This window comes from Salvelinus fontinalis, chromosome 21 (genome assembly GCF_029448725.1).
Source record: "Salvelinus fontinalis isolate EN_2023a chromosome 21, ASM2944872v1, whole genome shotgun sequence".
NCBI lineage: Eukaryota > Metazoa > Chordata > Actinopteri > Salmoniformes > Salmonidae > Salvelinus > Salvelinus fontinalis.
The window spans coordinates 11608815-11625406 of record NC_074685.1 but is presented as its reverse complement, the minus strand read 5'-3'; the positions used below and the strand labels follow the sequence as shown (position 1 = coordinate 11625406).

Genomic DNA, 16592 nt, shown 5'->3' with positions numbered 1-16592 from the left:
TTGTGAGGGGCCAGTTCAGACATTGTACAGCAACACACAAATATGATTCTAGATGAGTTTACATCATTTTAAAGAAACTCTTCAGCTGGAGGTAGGATGTAATATATTTAGATCAGGCCTATAGAGACCAATCGAGTTCAGTTCACTTTACTTTATTAGCCGTATTTAGGAATTTGACAGTCAACATTTACAAACAACACTGACATCAATGACAACACACAGACAGGTATGCAATAGACAACAGGATTCATTTTCCTGCGTACCCTTCCCAGAGTACCCGTGGTCACTGTGGATCTGGACGTCGGACGTGAAGGGGGCAGGGACGGACGCCCAGGTCTTCCTACAGATCTACGGTGATAAGGGCAAGTCAGATGAGATGAGACTGGAGAGCAACTCAGACAGCTTTGAGCAGGCTCAGCTGGATAAGTTCATGGTAAGACCTGGTTCAGCCGTAGAACTATACATCTTCTGCACACCACAGTGGTTTAAAATTCTTTATTTAAGCTTTATTTACCTAGGCAATTCAGTTAAGAACAAATTCTTATTTATAATGACGGCCTAGGAACAGTGGGTTAACTGCCTTGTTCAGGGACAGAACTACAGATTTTTACCTTGTCAGCTCAGGGATTCGATCTAGCAACCTTTCGGTTTCTAGCCCAACGCTCTAACCACTAGGCTACCTGCTGCCCACCGTAGCCGCACCAGTGTTAGCCCGCTGTAAACTGGGTGTTGGTGTGGGTGGACATTTTTGCCCAGAGATTTGGTATGAACTCATTAATATTCATTTTATAACTTTTGTGATATGCGTGTTTAAGTTGTTTGAATGTATATATTTTGTCTTTTGTGTGTATTTATTCTTTCTTCAATACTAACAGTTTTAAATTGTCGGACCACTGTAGATTGAAATGCCAGACATTGGAAAACTGACGAAGGCCCGTATCTGGCACGAAAAGAGACATCCTTTCGCAGGCTGGCATTTCGCTAGGGTGAGATCTACTGGGTTGTTTGGTCTGTCAACATTAGCCTTTTATACTGTTAGTTACATAATCAAACTTATCATGAAAGTGAATCAAAGCACAATTATTTTATTTTTTTACCTTTATTTAACTAGGCAAGTCAGGTAAGAACAAATTCTTATTTTCAATGACAGCCTAGGAACTGCCTTGTTCAGGGGCAGAACAACAGATTTGTACCTTGTCAGCTCGGGGATGCGAACTTGCAACCAGTAGGCTACGCTGCGGCCCCAAACTTCAGAAGCCTTTTCAAACATCAAATACACTGCAAGTTTTATATTTCCTGCATTGCAGGAAAGTTCTCCTGCAACAGGGTGATCAAATTAAGATCCTACATCTGTACAGACTGGTATCTGATAGAGCAGTGGTTGAGATATATTATACACTAGTCTGACTTATCTTACCATGTGACCTGACCTGGAACTCTGGGCCCTAGTTATAGGCAATAAACCAGGTTATATTAGGTCAGGTCACAGAGTCAGGAAGAACTATTTATATGTTTTTTTTAAGTCCCCTATTTAAGTGTTATGTCGGTGTCTTACCCCAGGCCACGGTGATGAAGACTCTGACAAGGGAGAAGTACTCGTTTAACTGTGGCCGCTGGCTGGACATCAACGAGGACGATAATGAGATCGTCAGAGAGCTGCCAGCCACCGGAGCTCTCATCCCAGAGCCGTTACTACGTAGGACCCACACATACTCTTATTCACATGCATGTACACACACACACACACACACACACACACACACACACACACACACACACACACACACACACACACACACACACACACACACACACACACACACACACACACACACACGCACACACACACGCACGCACACAAACACGCATGCGCGCGCACACACACACACACACACACGCTAAAACCACATACTGGTATGACAACCGCATACCTTCAAACATTGCATGAATACTTATCAATACTCTTGTCCTATTAAGAATGTTTAGAATCATCACAGAGAATGTTAACATTATATACTTCTCAGTGCTGAAGTATCGCATCACTATCTGTACTGGGAGAGTGAGTGGAGGTGGAACTGATGCCAGCGTATTCCTTAATGTGATCGGGGACCTGGGAGACACAGGGGATCGACTCATGTTCCTCAGCAAAAACAATGTCAACAAGTTTGAAAAGGGCAACGTGAGTAGGGGTGGTTCAGGAGTACCTGGGTGTATATGTAGTGTAGGTGGTTCAGTGAATGATGCTCATGCAATCAGTAACCCTTCCTGAGACCTGAAGAGATCTTGTCTCCCAGATCTAATCTCTAGGCTTTAGCCCAGTGGGTCAACTTGGTTTTGAGCGGTTTATCTCCCTCATTTCTCCACAGGCCGATGAGTTTCTGACCGAGGCGGTGTCGTTGGGGCAGGTGCGCAGGGTGCGTATCGGCCATGATGGGAGGGGTGGAGGCTGCGGTTGGTTCCTGGATAAGGTGTTGGTCAGGGAGGAGGGCCAACCAGAGTCTGCGGCCATAGAGTTCCCCTGTAACAGGCAAGTCAACCAGCCAATCACGTGGCAACCAATCACATTATATATTTCATAACATAATGGGAGCATGGCCAACTAACTAACTTAGGGCTCGATTCAGTGCATTGTGCTGAAGACCTGCGCTACAGCGGATAAAAATTTAAAAGCGATGTTCCCACGTTCGCGGAGACTGCATTCACGGTCAATGCTGCATATGTCAGGTCAATCGGAAATGATCTTTCCATTTCAATCACGCTACAGCGCTAATATTCAGCACTATGCATTAAATCCAGCCCTTGGTGACTATAATGTAAAACGAGAACGTAACCAATTTACTGAAATTAAAATTCCATCAGTTTACTGAGAGTTTGGGAAATTACTTTCATGGGATGCACCTTCATGGACTTGTACTGTGCACCTTCAGGGACATGTTTACTTGATAATGAAATTAATCTAATCACTTACTCCTATCACAAGTAACAACTAAAGCACCAAACAGCCAATCACACAGTGTTTCACTACCAGCCATACAGCCTCAGGGAAGACAGTCATCTGGCCTGGCCACACCCAGTCTGTCTCTATTGGCAGTTCTCCAATTGCCTCGCTTAAACCAGTTAGTCAGCTGATGGACCAGCATCCCATTACAAATAGGGACTAAATACACTGTGGCCAGCCAGGTCTCTCTCCCTCCAGTAACTGGAGCTAAACCACAAGTCTGGGGTGCCCTGTTACACCGTAACACTTTCCTCCTTCAACCTCTAGGCTATACATTAAGCAATGTTGAGTGAAAGTGTTTTAGGTTGTATACCTGTGCCTTGTAGAGGTGCGGTTGATTCAAATGGAGTATCTCCTTTTGGGTGTATTTTATGCCAGGTGGTTGGACCGGAATGAGGACGATGGACAGATCGTTCGTGAGTTAGTGCCAGCAGGAGATGGTCTGCGTCTCCACAGTGAGTCAACCATGAAACAGACAACACTTTAGTTTATTTGCACAAATAGAAAGACAGTTTGTACTGAGTTTTAAAAAACAACAACATGGTCATTAATCACACAGACTCAGCAGTCTGGACAAACTAACAATCGAAAGATACTTGATATGTTTCAAAAGAAATCAAGTACAGGTGTTCTATCCTAATTTGATCACTCTGTTGTCACAGAGAATTTTCCTGCGCAGCAGCAAATGCAAATTCTAGCGTATCGAGGTTTAAAAAGGCTTGTCAAGTTTGTAATTTCCACTTTAAAATATCAGACTTGATTTATCCTAACACAAAAAATATCAACCCTTGTAAAAATGTCCATTAGTTATAAATCACCTAATAATTCACATTTCCTGCATAAATTTCTTGCTGTGAGAAACTTGTCAAATTAAGATAGCGTATCTGTAGGAGAAACATTATACTACAGATGTTCACATACTGTAGCTAGTGTGAATATGCAGAACAATGAAAAAATAAAATCTGAAAATAAACATGAAAAACTCAAGGCCCCATTTAAAGTTGTGTGTGTGTCTACAAGAGGAAAAACCCATGCCTCATATGTCTTTTAAGATGTCAACTACCATATCTCGGTGAAGACAGGCAACATCAATGGGGCCAGCTCGGACTCCAAGGTGTTTGTTAAGTTGTACGGAGAGAAGGGCGACACCACGAGGATACTCCTGGTGGTCTCGGACAACGACCTGAGTAACTACTATGAGACAGGCCAAACTGATATCTTCACCGTCGAGACCTATGACATCGGACAAGTGTGTCATTTTTTATGTTTTATAGAATACATGATCAGAAACCTAGAAACATAGATTATAGTTGTCTAATTTAAACCAACTCATCCCAACAGTAGGTAATTATAGTGTATGTCTCAGTTTCTTGGAGTTGTATGGTGCTTTATTAAACATCAGTTGTAGTTTTGATTCCTACATGGGTCTCATACGGACCATGTTAACTGGATAAAAACATTTGCTAAATGACCCTCCATCCTGATTCTTACTTCCTGTTTTCTATCTCTGTAGATCCACCGTCTGCTGATAGGCCACACTAACGAGGGTCTGCGTGCTGGTTGGTTCCTGGACAGTGTCCAGATCATTGTTCCAGTCCATGGGAAGCAGTACCAGTTCCCCAGCCATCGCTGGCTCTGTAAGGATGAGGCTGATGGCAAGGTGGAGGTGGAGATCTATCCCAGCGAGACCCTGGACATCGAGAAACGTAACAGACAATTTACTAGATTGTATACTCTGAGACAATGCATGTATTATACAGTACATACTGTGCCAGAGAATACATATATTTACAGTGTAATATTTATACACACTGTGTAATATACCAGAGCTTTCAAAAACACTCTGGGGCATTTGTACACACAATGTAGCTACCAGAATTGTCACAAGAAAACCCAATGAAAAAGTACAGGAACAGTCAAAATGATAGAAAACTTACATTATCACTGAAACAACCTGTAATCAGATGACGTGACTAGATGAATACAGTTCTGTCCAGTAATAAGTGCTGACGGCCTACTTAGTGATTATGATGGATTGTGGTGCATTAGTCGCCACTCTCCATCATTTTGCCATGGTTTAATTGGTTAGTGACATGTTGCTCTGCCCTCTGTTTTGCAGTGATTAACTACGAGGTCACAGTGGTCACGGGGAACATGCGCAATGGTGGCACCAACGCCAATGTGTTCTGCCAGATCTACGGAGAGGAGGGCAAGACCGAGCTCATCAGCCTCAAGAGCCGCTCCAACAACTTTGAGCGCGGGACCACAGAGATCTATAAGGTCTGGATCACCTTGTTCAGATACAGTCAGTGAACCAGTAATAGTAGTCTACTGACTACACATTGATTGGGTTCTAATTGTGGGAAGGAAATAACTTTCCCTTTGTGAATTGGATGGATTCTTGAAGAGTACAGCTATCATTGGTTTTGAGAAGATGTAGCATGAAATCAGTAATTCTGCCATGTTGTGGAGTGGAGTTGATGATGACAAATCTCAAATTTGTAAGGAGGGAGAGGTCTGTCCGTAATAAAGAGATGCTCTGCTCTGTAGGCTCTCACATGGATTTTGTATTGTAGATATGTGGTAGTAGATAGACAACTTGAGACAGAATTTGTTATTTTTTACTTTTTTAAATGATTTATGTATTTTAATATAAAAAAAATCATACATTTCGTGACATATCAACAGTGAACAAACATAATTTCTTTCTTGTTACAGTGGAGAGTTGAATAGAGTTTATTTCATGACCGAGTGGCACATCTGATGTGTTTATCTGAAAACAATATCTTGTTTTGACTCCTAACATCCTTGATCAAACCAGTGATGTTATACCATGTCGACTAATGAGGATCCTAATCAATTCAATTAAAAATAACCACCATTGACCTGTCTTCCTGTCTCTCAACCCCCAGATCGAGGCGCTGAACGTGGGCAAATTATTCAAAATCCGCATCGGGCACGATGGTTCAGGCGTGAGCGACGGGTGGTTCCTTGAGACGGTGGACATCAAGCGGCTCACTATGGCCATGGTACAGAGGGAAGTGGTGAAGGAGAAACCGAAGGATGACAAGAAGGACAAGAAGAAGAATAAAAAGAAGAAGAAAGAGGAGGATGAGGAGGAGGAGTACGTGACGGAGCTCCAGGAAGTGGTAGAGAGCGTGACGTTCCCCTGTCATCGCTGGCTGGCCCGCGACGAGGAGGACGGGGAGATCGTGGTGGAGCTCCTACCCGAGGACCCCGGAGACCTGGAGGGTAGGCTTCAAGTTTTATTAGTCCTATGTACGGGATATGCATGGTATACATTGTCCAATCAAATTCTTACTTTCAGGTTCCTTCTCGAAAATGCAACAACAATAATAAATTAAATATATGAATATGAACATATAGTAAATGGCTCAGTTGAATTGAATATGTCTAATAAATGAGTCTTTATAAACCAAGGTTGAAGCAAAGCAGATACTGGTTTGTATGTAACATCACGGAGAAGAAAAAATACTTTCTATATAATTGGCTATTTAGTTATAACATTTATAAAATTTTAGCATAATTATAATACAGGAAGGCACAATTTATAGTCCATTATTTACACTTGTATTGGTGAAGGGGGGGGGGGGGGGGGGGTGGAGGTAGAGTTAGAGCACAGGGTCTGGTCCTGGGGGGCCGCAGTGTGTTCATGATTTTGTTCCGCACAGCACTTAACACACCTGATTCATCAAGTAATCGTTGACTTCAATATGAACCAAGATCAGTTATATCTGGTGTGTTAAGTGCGAAGCCAATTATTGATAGGAGGCTGGAGGGGAGTGAATAGTTGTAATTATTGTATGGTCATGGATTATGTAATGAGTGACTATGTGAATCTGGATGATCCACAGAGAACTCCTATGAGGTCCATGTGTTTACTGGCCCCATGTGGGGAGCCGGAACCGATGCCAACGTGTACATCAACATCTACGGAGAGATCGGTGACACGGGCGAGCGGAAACTAAGAAAGTCCAACAACCTCAACAAATTTGAGAAGGGGCAGGTGAAGAAGCAATCTGCCAATATGATGATGATGTCAATAATATCCGGATGGCTCTTGAACTACGACCCCTCTCCAATTGACCTAGCTGTTTGACCTCTGACCTTTGTTCCTGATTTAATAAATTAAAGCATTGAACAACTATTGATCATTGAAAAAGATGTTCCAGGCTACAGTAACCTTTAATTAACCTTTGAATCATGCCTTTGACCTCTGACTTTTCCCATGGTTTTACTGCGGGATTCAGGAGGACGTGTTCTCCATGCAGGCCATCGATCTGGGCATTCTGAAGAAGCTGAGGATTCGTCACGACAACAGCCAACCTCATGCTGCCTGGTTCCTGGACAGGGTGGAGATAGTAGACAACAAAGACGACACCACGTAAGGGGGGGGCACAGGATTACACAATAATTATTAGTATACATCGGTTATTATCATGTCACAGACAAACAGACAGACAGACAGACAGACGGACGGACGGACGGACGGACGGACGGACGGACGGACGGACAGAGTTTAGAAACCTGACCCGGTAGTGTTCTAGGTACTACTTCCCATGTAAACGGTGGCTGGCCATCGATGAGGATGACGGACAGATTGCCAGGGAGCTGGTCCCTGTGGACGAGGCCTTTATGAAGAAGGGTGAGGATGATGATGATGATGATGATGACGAGGAAAACTCCAGTGCAACACTCGGCCTGGAGCAGAAGGGTGAGACACAGACACACTGGAGGCTAATTGCTAATTGTTTGCTCTTGTGTTGAGTTTGCTCCCGTTATTTTCAGAACAGTTCTTTTTGTATGTCGTGCTGTACGCTTACACACACGTACACATGGATTTTGTATTGTAGATCTGTGGTAGTAGAGTAGTGGCCTGAGGGCACACACTTAATGTGTTGTGAAAAGTGTTATGAAATGTAATGTCATGTATTATTTTAAATTGTATATAACTGCCTTAATGTTGCTGGACCCCAGGAAGAGTAGCTGCCACCAAGTCAGCAGTTAATGGGGATCCTTAATAAATACAAAGTATTAATTTTCTATTCCCTCTGGAAAACAACACATGCTAACCTCTAGGTGTTGTTAATCACTAGTTATACAATATAACATTAGATTTGACTGAATAATAACAATGCATTATCAAGAATAGATTGTCATCTGATTTGGTTGATGTGTCTGTCAGCCATGTCCACCACCTTCACAATGAGGGTAAAGACTGGAGACAAGAAGTATGCGGGCACTGATGCCAACGTGTTCGCCATCCTGTATGGCATGAAGGATGATACAGGTAACGATGCTTTACAGACACTGAGATGGGTGATATACAGTACATGTTTGTGTCCTAGAGTGTGTGTATTTGTATATCCTACTAACTATGATATTTACTGCTGTGTGTTTTCACAGGCATCATAATGCTGAAAGCATCCAAGTTACATAAGAATAAGTTTGAGCAGGCCATGATCGATGAGTTTACAGTGGAAGCTGTGGATATTGGAACACTGAAGAAAATACGCATAGGGCATGACAACTCAGGTTAAACAAGCTCATACATATATATGATATGTGATTACACATATTATGTACACACACACACACACACACACACACACACACACACACACACACACACACACACACACACACACTTCCAGTGATAATGTGTCATGCCTATACAGGGGCAGCATCAGGCTGGTTCCTGGACTGGGTAGAGGTGGATGCCCCCTCCCTGGGCCAGAGGCTGAGGTTCCCCTGTGGTCGCTGGCTGGATAAGGGAGAGGACGACGGGGCCATTGTCAGGGACCTCTTCCCTGCAGACCTCCAGACTGAGCTCTACACACCATGTAAGAACCAACCTGCAGCATACTATACTTAGATAACCCACGTTGTAGCCGACTAACATACCACCACTCTACACAGTGTTACTATCCCATATCAAACCATATAAGGCCATACCTGGCATACCAAGAGCCAGCCTAATGCACTCTGTACTTATTGTAGATAACCCATATCGTACAGGACCCTATACTACCATACCATGTCATATAGGGCTGGGAATTGCCAGGGACCTCACAATACAATATTATCCCGAAACGTAGATGCCATTACAATATGTATGCCATTCTCACGATTCTATATATATTGTGATTCGATACTGCGATTTACTGTGATTGTCTGGTACAGAGAGACAAGAGAGAGCATGTCAAAATGAGTTTTGATCGGTCAGGGAAATAAAAGTGCTGAAAACATGTTGGCTCAGCATTTAAAAAGAAGATGGAGAACAAGCTACCTACAGAAACCAAAAATAATTATAATAATATAATATATGTACACTACCATTCAAAAGTTTGGACAAACCTACTCATTCAAGGGTTTTTCTTTATTTTGACTATTTTCTACATTGTACAACAATAGTGAAGACATCAAAAGTATCCACCCTTTGCCTTGATGACAGCTTTGTAAACTCTTGGCATTCTCTCAACAAGCTTCACCTGGAATGCTTTTCCAACAGTCTTGAAGGAGTTCCCACATATGCTGAGGACTTGTTGGCTGTGGAGGCCAGGTCATCTGATGCCGCACTCCATCACTCTCCTTCTTGGTCAAATAGCCCTTACACAGCCTGGAGATGTATTGGGTCATTGTCCTGTTGAAAACAAATGAGCTAAGTGCAAACCAGATGGGATGGCATATCGCTGCAGAATGCTGTGGTAGCCATGCTGGTTAAGTGTGCCTTGAATTCTAAATAAATAACTGTCAGTCTCACCAGCAAGCACCCCCACACCATCACACGTCCTCCACCCTGCTTCACGGTGGGAACCACACATGCGGAGATCATCCGTTCACCTACTCTGCGTCTCACAAAGACACGGCGGTTGGAACCAAAAATCTCAAATTGGACTCATCAGACCAAAGGACAGATTTCCACCAGTCTAATGTCCATTGCTCATGTTTTTTGTCCCAAGCAAGTCCTTTCTTATTGGTGTTCTTAAGTAGTGGTTTCTTTGCAGCAATTCAACCATGAATGCCTGATTCACACAGTCTCGGAACAGTTGATGTTAAGATGTGTCTGTGAAGCATTTATTTGGGCTGAAATCTAAGGTGCAGTTAACTCTAATGAACTTATCCTCTGCAGCAGAGGTAACTCTGGGTCTTCCTTTCCTGTGGCGGTCCTCATGAGAGCCAGTTTCATCATAGCGTTTGATGTTTTTTTGCGACTGCACTTTTAGAAACTTTCAAAGTTCTTGACATTTTCTGAATTGACTGACCTTCATGTCTTAAAATAATGATGGACTGTCATTTCTCTTTGCTAATTTGAGCTGATCTTGACATAATATGGACTTGGTCTTTTACCATCCCTATCTTGTCACAACTCAACTGATTGGCTCAAACGCATTAAGGAAAGAAATTCCACAAATGTACTTTTAACAAGACACAACTGTTAATTGAAATGCATTCCAGATGACTACCTCATGAAGCTGGTTGAGAGAATGCCAAGAGTGTGCAACGCTGTCATCAAGGCAAAGGGTGGCTACTTTGAAAATTCTCAAATGTAAAATATATTTTGATTTGTTTAACACTTTTTTGGTTACTACATGATGTGTTATTTCATAGTTTTGATGTCTTCACAATTATTCTACAATGTAGAAAATAGTAAAAATAAAGAAAAACCCTTAAATGAGTAGGTGTGTCCAAACTTTTGACTGGTACTGTATATACATATACTGTGTATATACAGTATATACACTGCTCAAAAAAATAAAGGGAACACTTAAACAACACAATGTAACTCCAAGTCAATCACACTTCTGTGAAATCAAACTGTCCACTTAGGAAGCAACACTGATTGACAATAAATTGCACATGCTGTTGTGCAAATGGAATAGACAAAAGGTGGAAATTATAGGCAATTAGCAAGACACCCCCAAAAAAGGAGTGATTCTGCAGGTGGTGACCACAGACCACTTCTCAGTTCCTATGCTTCCTGGCTGATGTTTTGGTCACTTTTGAATGCTGGCGATTCTCTCACTCTAGTGGTAGCATGAGACGGAGTCTACAACCCACACAAGTGGCTCAGGTAGTGCAGTTCATCCAGGATGGCACATCAATGCGAGCTGTGGCAAAAAGGTTTGCTGTGTCTGTCAGCGTAGTATCCAGAGCATGGAGGCGCTACCAGGAGACAGACCAGTACATCAGGAGACGTGGAGGAGGCCGTAGGAGGGCAACAACTCAGCAGCAGGACCGCTACCTCCGCCTTTGTGCAAGGAGGTGCACTGCCAGAGCCCTGCAAAATTACCTCCAGCAGGCCACAAATGTGCATGTGTCAGCATATGGTCTCACAAGGGGTCTGAGGATCTCATCTCGGTACCTATTGGCAGTCAGGCTACCTCTGGCGAGCACATGGAGGGCTGTGCGGCCCCACAAAGAAATGCCACCCCACACCATGACTGACCCATCGCCAAACCGGTCATGCTGGAGAATGTTGCAGGCAGCAGAACGTTCTCCACGGTGTCTCCAGACTCTGTCACGTCTGTCACATGTGCTCAGTGTGAACCTGCTTTCATCTGAGAAGAGCACAGGGCGCCAGTGGCGAATTTGCCAATCTTGGTGTTCTCTGGCAAATGCCAAACGTCCTGCACGGTGTTGGGCTGTAAGCACAAACCCCACCTGTGGACGTCGGGCCCTCATACCACCCTCATGGAGTCTGTTTCTGACCGTTTGAGCAGACACATGCACATTTGTGGCCTGCTGGAGGTCATTTTGCAGGGCTCTGGCAGTGCACCTCCTTGCACAAAGGCGGAGGTAGCGGTCCTGCTGCTGGGTTGTTGCCCTCCTACGGCCTCCTCCACGTCTCCTGATGTACTGGCCTGTCTCCCGGTAGCGCCTCCATGCTCTGGACACTACGCTGATAGACACAGCAAACCTTTTTGCCACAGCTCGCATTGATGTGCCATTCTGGATGAACTGCATTACCTGAGCCACTTGTGTTGATTGTAGACTCCGTCTCATGCTACCACTAGAGTGAGAGCACCGCCAGCATTCAAAGGTGACCAAAACATCAGCCAGGAAGCATAGGAACTGAGAAGTGGTCTGTGATCACCACCTGCAGAATCACTCCTTTTTTGGGGGTGTTTTGCTAATTGCCTATAATTTCCACCTTTTGTCTATTCCATTTGCACAACAGCATGTGCAATTTATTGTCAATCAGTGTTGCTTCCTAAGTGGACAGTTTGATTTCACAGAAGTGTGATTGACTTGGAGTTACATTGTGTTGTTTAAGTGTTCCCTTTATTTTTTTGAGCAGTGTATTTTTATACAAATTGATATTGCGATATGTAACTGTATCAATATTTCCCCCCCCCCCCCCATGACTAATGATATATGATACTCTAAGCCTTGTTTTCCCTCTGTCACAGTTGTGCCCTATGAGATCAAAACGTTCACCAGTGACCTGTTTGCAGCGGGTACAGATGCAGATGTGTTCATCGTGCTCTACGGCCGAGACGGGGTGTGCACCCAGCAGAGGTCTCTCTGTGTCAACAAGAGGGAGAGGACCATGTACTTTGAGAGGGGAGCTGAGGACATGTTCATCGTTGAGGTACGACCAGACACCCATAAGACAATGTAAAGAGCAGACAGCTGTGTAGGGAAAATATTATTCTGGAATGAGGATGATAAGGATGTGGATGATGTGTATGATGATAATGTGCCTCATGATGATGATGAGGGTGATGTTTCTGTAACACTGTGGAGTTGGAGGACGTGGGTGATGTCATAGAGAAGATCCGTATTGGTCATGACAACAGAGGGCTAAACGGAGGCTGGCACCTGGACAGAGTGGAGATCAGACGACTGCTGAGGAAGGGGAAGGTACACAGGAGAAAGGCTACTCTGTTACTCAGTTACAGATCTATAATCAGCTTACCCTCCCCAAATCCTAACCTCAACCATTAGGTAAAATTTCCAAATAACTGATCTAAGACCAGTGTCTAGGGGCAGGGTAAAACTACACCGGTCTTCACTATTATCTATCAAAACAATACAATTTTTAGTCACAAGGTGGTGCTCTTCTCCTCTTGGAGAGACCTGGAGTATATTCAGTCACACACTGCTGCTCTGGCTTTCTCTAGGGGTCGGAGACTATTATCTTCCCATGTGAGCGCTGGCTGGCCAAGTCAGAGGATGATGGAGAAACAGTGAGAGAGTTAGTGCCTTCTGACATCATAACGGAGAAACTACTACGGGATGGTACCCTGAAAGTCAGCGAGGTTGAGGTGGAAGATGCACTGGAGAGTACGTACACACAGACACATGCAAACACACGCTAACACGCACGCACACACACACACATTTAGGCCTAAGCATACACGCCCTCGCATAAACACACCAGCTGGTGCAAACACGCAAACAAATACACACACACACACACACACACACACACACACACACACACACACACACACACACACACACACACACACACACACACACACACACACACACACACACACACACACACACACACACACACACACACACATACTGAGGTGGAAGATTCAGTGGAGAGTACACACACGCACACATACACACTGGAGGCTGGCCATTACAGCAGAGTGCACCTCTTTGTTTGTCAGACTCTTTGTCTGCCAAGTAAATAATGAGGCAGTTTTCTGCTTAAATTGGTCTCTTTCTCCTCTGCAGTCACGCAGAGTGTCGGCAATTTGTTCCCATTTGAACACTTCAGTACATTGTTATGCCTTCCGTCTGTGGGTTGTCTATCTGTGTTTTCTTATCTGTTATCTGTGCCTATCTCTGCCGGTAGCTCATACTTACAAAGTGTCTGTGATGACGGGCGATGTTTACGACGCAGGCACCGATGCCAACGTCTTCCTGACCATCTACGGAGACCTGGGAGACACTGGCGAGCGCAAACTCAGCAAGTCTGAGACCAACGGCAACAAGTTTGAGAGAGGAGCGGTAAGAGACAGAATACAGACCTTACCGTATTCCTAACTACGTATCCCTGACTACGTATCCCTGACTACGTATCCCTGACTACGTATCCCAATAAACATACACTTGAATGACAGAAAGGCCTAGTATCCCTGACTACGTATCCCTGACTAGGCCTTTCTGTCATTCATGTGTATGTTTATTGGCTTTTGCATCACAGCATAAAATTGTACAATAATTTTAAGGCAGTATACACTGAGTGTATAAAACATTAAGAGCACCCCCCCTCCTTTGGCCCTTGACTCCTATGCTTCCCACAGTTGTGCCAAGTTGGATGGATGTCCTTTGGGTGGTGGACCATTCTTGATACATACAGGAAACTGTTGAGGGTGAAAAACCCAGCAGTGTTGCAGTTCTTGACACAAACCGGTGCACCTGGCACCTACTACCATACCCAGTTTAAAGTCACTTAAATATTTTGTCTAGCCCATTCACCCTCTGAATGGCACACATACAATCCATGTCTCAATTGTCTCAATGCTTAAACATCCTTCTTTAACCTCTGCTTCATCTACACTGATTGAAGTGGATTTAACAAGTGACATCAATAAGGGATCATAGCTTTCACCTTGATTCAGTCTGTCATGGAAAGAGCAAGTCTCCATAACATTTTGTACACTCAGTGTATGAGCCCCTGCCTTCTATTCCAGGTGGATAAGTTCACCATTGAGGCGGTGGACCTGGGTCAGGTGTTTAGAATGAAGATTCGCCATGACAACAGCATGATGAGTGCTGATTGGTACCTGGACCAGGTGGAGGTGGTTGACGAGGATATGGAGGAGGTCTTCCTGTTCCTGTGTGAGCGCTGGCTGTCCAGGAAGAGAGAGGACAGACGCATCGAAAGGATGTTCTATGTCAAGGTAATGTTATAGAGGCCTTTTGGCCTTGGTGTGTGTGTGTGTGTGTGTGTGTGTGTGTGTGTGTGTGTGTGTGTGTGTGTGTGTGTGTGTGTGTGTGTGTGTGTGTGTGTGTGTGTGTGTGTGTGTGTGTGTGTGTGTGTGTGTGTGTGTGTGTACACGTACACAAAGAACCCTGGCAAGTGTGTGTGACCTGAGTATCCTCTCAGGGTTACGAGGGGGAGAGGGAGTCTATCCAGAGCAGTAAGAAGAGCTCAGCCCTGATCATGAAGAGTGTGGACAGCAACATGAACAAGAAGAAGAAGAAAGGGGAGGACATCCAAAAGGAGAGCACCAGTCAGTAAACACACACTACTGTCAATATAAACACACACATCCATTCACAACCCACTCCCCCAGCACACACACATCCATTCACAACCCACTCCCCCAGCACACACACATTGACAAAAAACGAGTTATGAAAAAAGACTGAATTTCACCAGTTTCATGCATTGCAATGAGCTGATTGATAACTCCAGAGAAAAGTCTTTATTTGCATTCTGCTTTGTAGAGGCAGAGTTTGGAGAAACAGCTGCTCACTCTTACACATACAATCAAACACATTACCTTGTGTCTCTGCAGTCATCCCATACCACTTCACCATCTCCACGGGGGCAGAAAACGATGCCAGTACCTGCAGCAGGGTCTATGTGATCATCATGGGGCCAAACCACACCCAAACACAGAGGCTGTGGCTGGACCTGCCTGGGGGGAAGAAGTGCTTTGAGTCTGGGTCTCTGGAGTCCTTCGAGGCTCATGGAGCTGACGTTGGTGAGATTAAAAAAGTGGAGGTAAGTAGTTGAAATGGACTGAAATAGACGACAGCAGAGCCATGTATTTAAAGAGTTGGGCCAATGCAGTTTCTGCCTTATGATGCATTTACATGACACATCCAGAGGTGGCGCTCCTAGTGGCTGGGGACTTTAATGCAGGGAAACTTGAATCGGTTTTACCTAATTTCTATCAGCATGTTAAATGTGCAACCAGAGGAAAAAAAACTTTAGACCACCTTTACTCAACACACAGAGATGTGTACAAAGCTCTCTCTCGCCCTGCATTTGGTAAATCTGACCATAATTCTATCCTCCTGATTACTGCTTCCAAGCAAAAACGAAAGCAGGAAGTACCACTGACTCGCTCAATATGGAAGTGGTTAGATGACGCAGATGCTACGCTACAGGACTGTTTTGCTAGCACGGACTGGAATATGTTCCGGGACTCATCCGATGGCATTGAGGAGTATGCCACATCAGTCACCGGCTTCGTCAATAAATGCATCGATGACATTGTCCCCACAGTGACTGTACGTACATACCCCAACCAGTAGCCATGGATTACAGGCAACATTCGCACTGAGCTAAAAGGTAGAGCTGCTGCTTTCAAGGAGCGGGACTCTAACCCTGGACGCTTACAAGAAATCCCGCTATGCCCTCCGACGAACCATCAAACATGCAAAGCGTAAATACAGGACTAAGATTGAATCGTACTACACTGGCTCTAATGCTCGTCAGATGTGGCAGGGCTTGCAACCTATTACGGACTACAAAGAGAAGCCCAGCCGCGAGCTGCCTGTGACACGAGCTTACCAGACGAGCTAAATTACGTCTGTGCACGCTTCAAGGCAAGCAACACTGAAGCATGCATGAGAGCACCAGCTGTCCCGG

General features: G+C 44.4%; 1 protein-coding gene and 1 long non-coding RNA gene across 2 annotated transcripts in view; one reads left to right on the top strand and one right to left on the bottom strand.

The window, feature by feature from the left end:
• The window catches only part of loxhd1a (lipoxygenase homology PLAT domains 1a), a 48944-nt gene that overhangs the window by 17787 nt on the left and 14565 nt on the right, over positions 1–16592 (top strand). The window contains exons 11-33 of the mRNA XM_055873840.1: positions 273–433; positions 900–986; positions 1561–1696; positions 2025–2179; positions 2367–2527; positions 3377–3453; positions 4051–4247; positions 4512–4704; positions 5118–5278; positions 5911–6250; positions 6874–7025; positions 7270–7403; positions 7567–7733; positions 8205–8309; positions 8426–8554; positions 8698–8862; positions 12433–12614; positions 12770–12886; positions 13147–13309; positions 13839–13993; positions 14680–14889; positions 15096–15222; positions 15511–15719. Of these exons, the coding sequence (XP_055729815.1) occupies positions 273–433; positions 900–986; positions 1561–1696; positions 2025–2179; positions 2367–2527; positions 3377–3453; positions 4051–4247; positions 4512–4704; positions 5118–5278; positions 5911–6250; positions 6874–7025; positions 7270–7403; positions 7567–7733; positions 8205–8309; positions 8426–8554; positions 8698–8862; positions 12433–12614; positions 12770–12886; positions 13147–13309; positions 13839–13993; positions 14680–14889; positions 15096–15222; positions 15511–15719 (3683 nt within the window). The remainder of the gene's footprint in view (positions 1–272; positions 434–899; positions 987–1560; positions 1697–2024; positions 2180–2366; positions 2528–3376; positions 3454–4050; positions 4248–4511; positions 4705–5117; positions 5279–5910; positions 6251–6873; positions 7026–7269; positions 7404–7566; positions 7734–8204; positions 8310–8425; positions 8555–8697; positions 8863–12432; positions 12615–12769; positions 12887–13146; positions 13310–13838; positions 13994–14679; positions 14890–15095; positions 15223–15510; positions 15720–16592) is intronic.
• Positions 5697–13931, bottom strand: LOC129818173 (uncharacterized). Its single transcript, XR_008753909.1, has 3 exons — positions 13850–13931; positions 7214–7362; positions 5697–6243 (listed from the first exon to the last, which is right to left on the bottom strand). It is a non-coding gene; the product is annotated as an uncharacterized LOC129818173 (long non-coding RNA).